Below are 10,826 nucleotides of genomic sequence, written 5' to 3' on the forward strand. Positions count from 1 at the left end.
ATTTTTTGTCATTTTTAGTAAATGTTGTTTAATTTGAATGTTTTAAACATTCCAATTTAATGCGACACATTGTATTCACTGAACTTTTCATATAATATAAAATATGAAAATAAAACTAAAAATATTATTTGAAAGGGAGAATTATACAATTAGAATTGTTTCTGCTACACAAATTCTGCAGCTGCAGCCTGCTGACTGTTAAGATATAAGTATATATTATAATGTCTATGGAGTTAGAATAAAAGTTCTGAAACGTTTATGGTTGTTTTGTCCATATAGTGAAACTGATCTAGGTACTTTTGGATAATTTACCTGCTTTTATTTTAATGTACAATTCATTCATTTTTGTTTTTTCCAGAAATAAAAATATTCCAGGTTTTCTCCAGAAATTCATCACTTCCAACAACCAGGATAATTAACAAAAAGCAAAGTTAAACTGCTGAAAGAGGTGAAGCACAAGCTGTCCTGAAGAATCTCCAGAACACGCAGAAATCGTTTGCCACATTAAACAGACAAATGAAGTCCCGACATGGAGAAACATCAGCACTCTGTCAAGAGTTTTACTAAACAGAGTGATCTCAAAACACACCAGTGCGTTCACACAGGAGAGAAAACTATCCCAAATCTTTTCCGCTGCAATTAAAAGTGCAAATCGTAAATCTTTCAGACAGTACACCTTATACAAATCCTACACAAATGTTTCACTTTGTCACTTGGGACACGTTCCACCAGAAACAAACATGAACTGAATTTAACAATGGATTTTACAGGTTCAGCAAAATGATTCGGATCCAGGGATGATGTTTATTAAATTCCTTGTTATGTCTTCTTGTATGTTTGATATTCCACGACATTCTTCGTGAGACAGAGCTCAGATTTTAAGGTAGTTACGGTAAGAGTTCTGTACTGAAGAAGGGAAGGTCGTTCGAGCGAGGGCACTGCCAGTGTTTGCTCCAGATGTTAGAATTGCATAACTTAAGCCTTAAAATTTAGATGTCGTAGTTGTTAGGAGTAGAGTAGGATTCTTAGCTTACAACTAATAGTTTAGAATCAAACCTTCAGCGCTTATGATTAGAAGGATTTGAAAGCATTTAATCTCTTTTCTATGCAGAATTGATTATTTTCCATTCATTTCTGGTATCTCTATGGAAGCCGTCCACAGTTTGTTTACTTCAGTTTGTACCTCAGTGTAGCATAGCTTAGCCTAAAGCTATTAACCACCAGGCCCACCCATATGAAAGGATAAGGGGAAAACACTAAGCCACTCCAGAGAGAGTGCTCCCAAAAGTGAGACCCAGAGCTACAGAGAGACGACACTGTGCCGGGTACTGTCGTGTAGACCAGAGAGGAGCATCCAGACCCGCAGAGAGACCAAAAAATCCTTTCCAGAGGTTAAATAAAACACTCCAGCTGTAGTTCCCATACTGAAATCAACCCAAATCAGGCTTGTGTAGAGCAGTAAGGTTGCGGACTCATTCACTCCCTCTGCTGGGGTTCTCCTTGGTCTATGGTTCAGTCTGATTAAAAATCTGTTACCAAAGAGGGATATAGAGGTATATTTGGTTGTAGTGTTACTCAAGCTATATACTCTTATCCTTTTCTTATTGGATATCATATCTTGCTTAATGTTTTTTTTTTGTGTGATTTTCAAAGTTTCTAAGAACATTCAAACTATTTAGTTTCCTCTTCTTTTTATCCAGTACCAACTATTATGTTTGTATTGCTTCACCTCTACATTTACTTATATGCCTGTGTTTCAATAAAAAAATACTTTTATATTGAAATATCCGCTCAAGAAATGGTTGATAACCTCTCTGTGACCCTGATGGATCTTCAGAATGTCTTATGTTATTATTGTGTAAGTACTAACAGGCACCCAAATGAGAATTCCAATAATGGACTTGGGTAAAGTAAAAAAAAACATCCGGTTACTGCCAGCCTACCGAGATACAGAGCTTTTAGCAGATGCTCCCAACAGGTTTACAATGCTAGTAAGTAAGTAATCTCTATTTGTATAGCACTTTTCCAGAGCAACTCACAAAGTGTTTTTACAGATTACAGCAGTGGTGTGCAGTAAGGCCCTTCTAATTATAGTTATTGTAAACTATGAGCATATATTTTATGAATTAACTAAAATAAAAAACAGCAACTAAATAAAAGCATTAGTCAGTGTTTTTCAGTGGCTATAGGACTCTTATCTGACTGACAGCAGTTCTAACCAATCAAAGCTTTTTAAAATGACTTCTGCCCCTCCCGTGTGTCTGAGTGACCCTTCTACTGATTTTGTGAAGGTTGTAGTAATGAGTCTTTAGCAAAGTCGCAGGACAATCTAACCAATCAGATTCATGATTTTCACTACGGGGGTGGGGCCATGGCTGTCAAACCCCTTTTCAGTGTTCTGATGGAAGGGGCTATGCGTTGCTTAGTGTAAAATAGTGTTCAATAGTTAGCTAACTATAATGGAACTGCAACGGTAAATGAGACAAATATTATGTCATATCACATTAAAAAAAACTTTTTAAAGGCTGCCCTTCAATGTGAAACTTATTCACAGTAATAGGCTGCCTGACTGGTGAGTTTTTGTGTGTACTTAATGTTTTGGCTGACCTGGCGTCTTGTAGGCATACAAATGAGTGACATTGCCTGTCCCTGACCACCTCTGTTTGCCTAGTCCTGTAAATAAACCTGTTTACTAATCAGCGCTCGTATCCTCGGGTCCTGGTATTCATCACACATTTACTCCTTATATTAAATAATCAATGCTTCACTTTGTGATGGTCACCATGCCTATTCAAAATTTACCATGCAAGTTAACACTGTTCAAAATTTTAATTAAAAAATTAAATTAACTAACATTTAGTTAGGTTAGCTAACATTTACTTTATTTCTGTGTGGAATGTTTCAGCTAGCTAGGTGAGCTAATGTTAACTAGTTTATTTCAGTGTGGAATGTTTTAGCTAGGTTAGCTAATGTTAACTACTTTATTTTAGTGTGGAATGTTTTAGCTAGCTAGGTTAGCTAACGTTAACTACTTTATTTCAGTGTGGAATGTTTTAGCTAGGTTAGCTAATGTTAACTACTTTATTTCAGTGTGGAATGTTTTAGCTAGCTAGGTTAGCTAACGTTAACTACTTTATTTCAGTGTCGAATGTTTCAGCTAGCTAGGTTAGCTAATGTTAACTACTTTATTTCAGTGTGGAATGTTTTAGCTAGCTACGTTAGCTAATGTTAACTACTTTATTTCAGTGTGTAATGTTTCAGCTAGAAACTTTAGGTAATTTGAACTACTGTATTTCAGTGTGGAATCTTTATAGCTAGCTAAGTTAGCTAATATTAACTATTTTATTTCAGTGTGGAATATTTATAGCTAGCTAGGTTAGCTAATATTAACTATTTTATTTCAGTGTGGAATGTTTTAGCTAGCTAGGTTAGCTAATATTAATTACTTTATTTCAGTGTGTACTGTTTCAGCTAGCTACTTTAGGTAGTTTTAACAATTTATTTCAGTGTGGGATGTTTTAGCTAGGTAGGGTAGCTAATGTTAACTTTATTTCTAAGTGAAAAGATTTAGCTAGCTACATTAGCTAATGTTAACTACTTTATTTCAGTGTGTAATGTTTCAGCTAGCTACTTTAGGTAATTTTAACTACTTTGTTTCAGTGTGTAATGTTTTAGCTATCTACTTTAGGTAATTTTAACTACTTTGTTTACATGTGGAATGTTTTAGCTAGCTAGATTAGCTAACGTTAACTACTTTATTTCAGAGTGCAAAGATTAAGCCAGCTAGGTTAGCTAATGTTAACTACTGTATTTCAGTGTGGAATACTTTAGTTATCTACTTTAGCTAACGTTATCTACTTTTTTCAGTTTGGAATGTCTTAGTTAGCTAATGTTAAAGTGGACATGAAACACTTCAATATTTAATATAATTCGCAAGATGAGTTTTTACTCTAACACATTTTATTAGTTTAACAGTTGTCAGTGAAACTGAGTTAAAATAATAAGCAATCTAAACGTCATTTTTTAAGTAAGTGTAGCGCCATCTTGTCCCAGCGCTGAAAGTGACGTCTCGAGGTTGGTTCTCCAACGCCTAACATATAAATAACTATTAGCCTACAATGGTTCCTTAATGGATAATAAAAGCCAAACCAAAAATAGATGCAAAGAGGGCACCTTTGTATTGCCCCTGGGTGAAGCAATACTGGTTGTAGCAAGCATTTTCTACACGAAGACTATGGAGGAGAGGGTTGTTGAGTCAGGAGCATTACTTTAGTCGTTCGCTGGACAAATAAGCTGAAGTCCGAGGCTTTTTTCCTCCTTTTTAATTTTAACTCTGAACAGCTGGGATGTACAGACCGTCCGACTGGAGTTACTATAAAAGCAGCAGCTGTGAGCTGCATGGAATGAGCCAAACGACACACAGCTGACAGTTAACAGATAACAAAGCTAGCATTAGCTACTTAGCCTGCTAAGTTAGTTAGCTAAATAGCTAATGCTAGCCTTGTTAAGATAGCTAGCCAATGCTAGCTTACACTAGCCAAATGAAGCTAGCTACCCAGCAAGCCTTTTAACTTACAAACTGAACGGTTTATCAACAATCAGTCTTAATGAACTCTGGACTTTACATGCTAAATATTTAAATGTATATAAACAGGCTAGTTAATGGGATGGCAATACCTGCTGTTGACGGGCTGCAGGGTTTCTGCATGGACCTCACACAGAGAGAGAATAGACACCTCCAAAAATTCTGGCTCTCAGACAAGCATCTGAAAAGTTCTGCTCAGGGTTCTGCAGGGAAGATCTCTGAGCAAATGGGCCACGTTAGCCTCCTGACAGCAAATACACTCGGTTGCAGTCGGCACGTAAGTGCAGTGACCGCATCTGCACTTGGTAAAGTTAGTGTTACGAACACGAAATGATGACCAATGAGTCAGAGCTTAGAATATAAAATGTATGAAAGTTTACTGGAAAAATAGTTTCAGCATTACACATATGTATATATAAATATATATTAGAAAAGAGTAAAAGTACATCAACGAGAGAATGTCCTGGAATATCAAACATACGAGAAAACATAACATTAATTTCAATAAACATCATCTGGATCAGATTCATTTTAATGAATCTGTAAAATCCGTTGTTAAATTCAGTTCATGTTTATTTCTGGTGGAACGTGTCCCAAGTGACAAAGTGAAACATTTGTGTAGGATAAGGTGTTCTGTCTGAAAGATTTACGATTTGCGCTTTTTATTGCCGTGGAACAAATTTGGGACAGTTTTCTCTCCTGTGTGAATGCGCTGATGATTTTTAAGTTGACTCTGTTTAGCAAAACTCTTCTCACAATCTGAACAGTAATACGGTTTCTCTCCGGTGTGAATGCGCTGGTGATTTTTGAGATTACTCTGTGTAGTAAAACTCTTCCCACAGTCTGAGCAGTGATACGGTTTCTCTCCTGTGTGAATGCGCTGGTGATTTTTGAGATTACTCTGTGTAGTAAAACTCTTCCCACAGTCTGAGCAGTGATACGGTTTCTCTCCTGTGTGAATGCGCTGGTGATTTTTGAGATTACTCTGTGTAGTAAAAATATTCCCACAGTCTGAGCAGTAATATGGTTTTACTCCAGTGTGAATGCGCTGATGGTTTTTGAGACTACTCTGTTCAGTAAAACTCTTCCCACAGTCTGAGCAGTGATACGGTTTCTCTCCTGTGTGAATGCGTTGGTGTTTTTTGAGATCACTCTGTGCTGTAAAACTCCTCCCACAGTCTGAGCAACGATACGGTTTCTCTCCTGTGTGAATGCGCTGGTGTGTTTTGAGAGTACTCTGTTGATTAAAACTCTTCCCACAGTCTGAGCAGTAATATGGTTTCTCTCCTGTGTGAATGCGCTGGTGTCGTTTAAGTTCACTCTGGGTAGTAAAAATCTTCCCACAGTCTGAGCAGTGATACGGTTTCTCTCCTGTGTGAATGCGCTGATGTGTTTTGAGAGTACTCTGTTGATTAAAACTCTTCCCACAGTCTGAGCAGTGATACGGTTTCTCTCCTGTGTGAATGCGCTGGTGTTGTTGGAGATGACTCTGTCGATTAAAAGTCCCCCCACAGTCTGAGCAGTGATACGGTTTCTCTCCTGTGTGAATGCGCTGGTGTTGTTGGAGATGACTCTGTCGATTAAAACTCCCCCCACAGTCTGTGCAGTAATACGGTTTCTCTCCTGTGTGAATGCGCTGATGTTTTTTGAGATCACTCTGTTTAGTAAAACTCTTGACAGAGTGCTGATGTTTCTCCATGTTGGGACTTGGCTTTATTTGTCTGTTAAATGTAGCAAACTATTTTTGTGTGTTCTCCAGATTCTTCAGGATGGCTTGTGCTTCCCCTCTTTCAGCAGTTTAACTTTGATCTTTTGATAAATATCCTGGTTGTTGGTGGTGAATTTCAGGAGAATATTTTCATTTCTGGAAAAGACAAAAATGCCAGTAAATATTAAAATAAAAGCAAGTCATTTAACTGAACAGAACTGCCTAAATCAGTTAAACTATACAGATAAAACTACAGGGACATCTTCATATTTCCATAAAAAGGGGGCGCTGGTGGTCTTCCAGCCACCTGTTTAGTGCCTTTATAAGGACTTCCCACTGTTCAGACACTCTTAATTCTGTTCTGGTCTTACAAGAAACTGAGAACTTAAAGAAAGAAAGAAAGAAAGAAACATGCCGAAAAAACAACATGCAGTGGTTTGAATCACGGTGCCGAAGCTTGATTCGTTCTACATTGATCACGTGAGCAATGATGGGGGGGGGGGGATGGGCTGACAGAGCATTGACTGGTGTGTCACGGGAGCATGTAGGGTACTACAATCAAAAATGTTGGCGTACCGAATACTACATACTGGGCAGTGTGTAGTATGCAGTACATACTAGTGCAGTATGCAGTATAGTTGTATGCCATTCCGAATACAGCCAGCGTTTAAAACTAATAAAAGCTTTTTTTTTAAACTTATAAATGCATAAAATAATGTAGATAATAAAATAAGTAGTAAATTGTACTATTGTGAAATAGTACAGTATAAAACATGCTGTCAGCAGCTGAAATAAATATTTTTTCTTTATAATGTTATTCTGTTAAACATTAAGTCACGTTGTTAGACATATCTGTATATGTAACAAAATATTTTAAATACAGGTAACATTAACAATTAGTTTACATCAGTCAACTGTGCTTACAACAGTAAGAAACATTGTAAAATTGTTAATTAATGTATACAAATATACAGTATACAAATCTAGCTCTTTCAAAGTCAAACGAGTGCTGGATATTAATCTACACAGATTCCTCTCCTGAAAACTGTTTATTTGGGTGAGTAAAGTGCTTCAGTTTATTTACAGTAAGCTTAGATTTCCAGATTTCCACTAAGGCTTGCTGCACCAGCGTTAGCATAGCTATCCGCTAGCACGCTAGCTAGTCCCCTAAACTAGTAAAGTTAACCCAAACTTAAACAACAGCGTTACACTGAGTAATCCTGCGTGTTCTGGTAAGACAGTGAGATATTAGCTAGCGATTCGTCCCCCGTAGCTTGTTTTAACACAGTAAACAAGCAGATTACAGGCTGATAAAACTCACCTCTGAGAGAGTTAGCGCATAGCATCTAGCTAAAGCTAGCCAGGCAAAGCAGCACAGACTTACAGGCCGATAACTCACCTCTGAACGGTGAATGCTTAGCGATTAGCATCTAACTCTAATAATACTGCACCAGCAGTATTAAAAGTACTAAATTTAGATAATACTGATCTCTGAACAGTGAAAAAGCTAGCTAGCTTAGCGGTTAGCATCTAGCTAATGCTATTGCTGCTCCAGCCACGGAGCTGCACGGCTCTGCACGGAGTGTGTGTTTACTTTAGATAATTTAGATAATACTGATCTCTGAACAGTGAATAAGCTAGCTAATGCTATTGCTGCTCCAGCCTCGGAGCTGCACGGCTCTGGACTCTGTATAGCACTGAAACTCTCTATAACGCTGCACCGAGTGTGTGTTTACTGCTCCTTACAACCTGACGAGTAAAATCCATACAAAAGCTCTGTTTACCTCCTGCGCTGTATTCAAGCTCCTCTGGAGCTACGGGGGCGCGGAGGGACAATTAATAAATATAAACACGCAGTTCTCTTGTTGATGCAGGGAATTGTAGTTCAAAATAGAATCACAGAAAAATAATGACCTATTTACTGTTACAACACATCAAACAACCTCCAGAAAGAGAAACTTCTCCATAACTTCTGTAGTTCAGCTGATCCTGCTCTTCCTCCGGCGCTCCAGCTACAGACCCCGGAAGCTCAGCCTCATCCGGGTTATGTAGAGCCCCGCCCCCTCCCCCGCTATATCACATTATACCCCATCACCGCTAGAGGGAGCCCGCGAGGGAGTCCTCAATGCATGGAGCTGAATGGAGCTAAACAGCTAAAACTCTCATTTAAAACACTGTACAACTACTTCTCTGGAGTTTTCCTTTAATTTTACAAAGTAGAACAAAGTATTTCACTAAAATAGGAAAGAAAACGTACTCTATATTTCCATTTTCTAAAACGAATGTTTTTTATTCAGTAGATTTACTAGCATTACTGATGCTGGAGTTACACACAGAACATGTTTAATATGTTTAAAACTGCAGTTTAAAATCTTTAGCAATTATCTCTGTGGGGATTAAATAGTTATAGTTGTTCTGTTTTTTTTAAATGAGTACAATTTTATTTTATAAAGTATCAAACACAAACTTTTTTTTTAAATCTAAATTTCATTTAAAATATTTTGGTTACATTTTCTTTACATTTACCTTCTTGATGTCCTTCAGATTCTTGAAAAGGAGATCTTACTGCTGCTGATCTTGTTTGTTGCTCACCTTGTCTAAAGTCTTACTATTTATGTATTCTGAAAGCTTTCCATAAATTGAGGTCATTCACAGCTCCTCCCTGTAAAATTACTCTCTGACATCACAATGGACCATCCTGATTTCTGTAAAGAAGGGTACTTCACACTTGTAAAAGAATTTGAAACTTCATATGCAAATATCAGTTTTAAACGAATTAATTGTAAAATAAAAAAGATTTGTTTAAGAGTTTATTTGTTTATAGAATGATAAAAACTTTTTTTTTTACTTTTTCAAAATGAGTCCAGTAAGCATTCTCATTCTACTACAAAATATTAGCCAATTTTGACAGAAAGTTTTGTACATACTAAAGGAAGAAGTTACTGATGTTGAGACTATTTGGGCCAGATTATATCTGGTTCTCTGTAGAAATATAAGACAAACACATCTGGTTGCTTGAGCCACTTAAAACTACCCCAACAAATAGAACTTACCAAATTTTACTCAAAGGTCAGAACTATGGTTAAAGTAGAAATTGTGACATTTCTTTTTAACAATTTAACAAAAGATCCATCTTCAGGATTCTTTCAATATGTAAGAGTGTTTTACACCAAGAAACCCTATGTTAACAAGTGATTCTTAATTTGGCTAGTTATATTAGTCTATAATATAATAAAATCATGTAGTCCATATTTAATTAAAAATTTAATGTTAAACTTTGATTACTGAAAATTAACTGAATAAGGTGAGCTTTCACTTAATTGATCAATAGTACCATTTTGACTACCCCAAAGAGAAGCACTTACTCCTTGTATTAAATAATCAATGCATCACTTTGTGATGGTCACCATGGAAATTCAAATAATTTTGTACTGACAAAATTTACCATGCAAATTAACACTGTTAAAAAATTTACACTAAATTGATACAACCTTTTTAACACTGTGTAATAAATGCTAAATTTGTACCAGATGGACTTGGTCCTCACTGTTGATGGTAAACTTCAAGTGATGCCCCAACCTTTTTGCACTTACATTTCAATTTAGGTAAGATGGCTACAGTTAGAGTGGCACTCAGAGATAGTAGAGATAGAAATGTGAACAGGTTTATCAGCAACATGTATTGTAGTTGTTAAGTCACTTCAAACTACCCCAACAAATAGCACTTACTAATTACTATGGAAATTAATTGAAAGAGTCAAACGATGACAAAAGACCAATACAAATCCCATGCATTTTACAAAGTACCAAATGAGGCTGATAAAATATTGGCACAACTGTCCATTCTTCTAAAGTCAGGGGTATTAACTGAAGCTTATCATGTGTTTAATAGAACAAAGTTCCTACTGTGCAGAGAAGGCTTTCTACTGGATTTTGGAGCATTGCTGTAGGGATATGAGTTTATTCAGCACCGAGAGAATTAGTGAGGTCATGTATTGGATGGAGAACAATCATTCCAGAGAATACAGTTCAACTGCTCCACAGACCAGTACTGGAGGGAGAATTACACCTGCCTTTCATTACACATAGACTACTACACTCATGCGTAATTCTGTAGTCCTAGTATGGTCATATTTGTGCACAGATTTTTCAGCAAAATGTGTTTTGTTGATAGAGTCTATTCAAATTACCCCAACAAATAGCACTTACTAATTACTATTGAAAGATCAGTGTCGTTGTTAGAGTACCAATTGTGACCTTGATTCCGGTAGAAATTTCTTTTTATCTAAATTTCATTTAAAATATTATGGTTACATTTTCTTTACATTTACCTTCTTGCTGTCATGCAGGTTCTTGAAAAGGAGATCGTACTGCAGCAGATCTTGTTTGTTGCTCACCTTGTCTAAAGTCTTACTATTTATGTATTCTGAAAGATTTACATAAATTGAGGTCATTCACACCTACTCCCTGTAAAATCACTCTCTGAGATCACAATGGACCATCCTGATTTCTGTATAGAAGGGTACTTCACACT

At 36.7% G+C, this 10,826-nt stretch overlaps 3 protein-coding genes across 6 annotated transcripts in view; 1 reads left to right on the forward strand and 2 right to left on the reverse strand.

Annotated features, from left to right (window-relative positions):
• The window catches only part of LOC125801464 (zinc finger protein 239-like), a 98,411-nt gene that overhangs the window by 34,676 nt on the left and 52,909 nt on the right, over nt 1-10,826 (reverse strand). The window lies entirely within an intron of this gene.
• Nucleotides 430-10,826, forward strand: part of LOC125801463 (zinc finger protein 239-like) — a 430,185-nt gene continuing 419,788 nt past the window's right edge. Inside the window, exon 1 of the mRNA XM_049478230.1 lies at nt 430-448. The gene's annotated coding sequence lies outside the window, so the exon portion shown is untranslated. The remainder of the gene's footprint in view (nt 449-10,826) is intronic.
• LOC125801314 (zinc finger protein 271-like) overlaps nt 4,938-10,826 on the reverse strand; it is an 85,260-nt gene continuing 79,371 nt past the window's right edge. The window contains exons 1-2 of one of the 4 annotated variants that reach the window (XM_049477833.1): nt 8,237-8,330; nt 4,938-6,449 (exon numbers count right to left, since the gene is read on the reverse strand). In XM_049477833.1, coding sequence (XP_049333790.1) covers nt 5,232-6,284 — 1,053 coding nt within the window. In that variant the 5' untranslated portion in view covers nt 6,285-6,449; nt 8,237-8,330 and the 3' untranslated portion in view covers nt 4,938-5,231. The other 3 variants (XM_049477834.1, XM_049477835.1, XM_049477836.1) reach the window with 3 other exon arrangements.

This window comes from Astyanax mexicanus, chromosome 4 (genome assembly GCF_023375975.1).
Source record: "Astyanax mexicanus isolate ESR-SI-001 chromosome 4, AstMex3_surface, whole genome shotgun sequence".
Lineage (NCBI taxonomy): Eukaryota > Metazoa > Chordata > Actinopteri > Characiformes > Acestrorhamphidae > Astyanax > Astyanax mexicanus.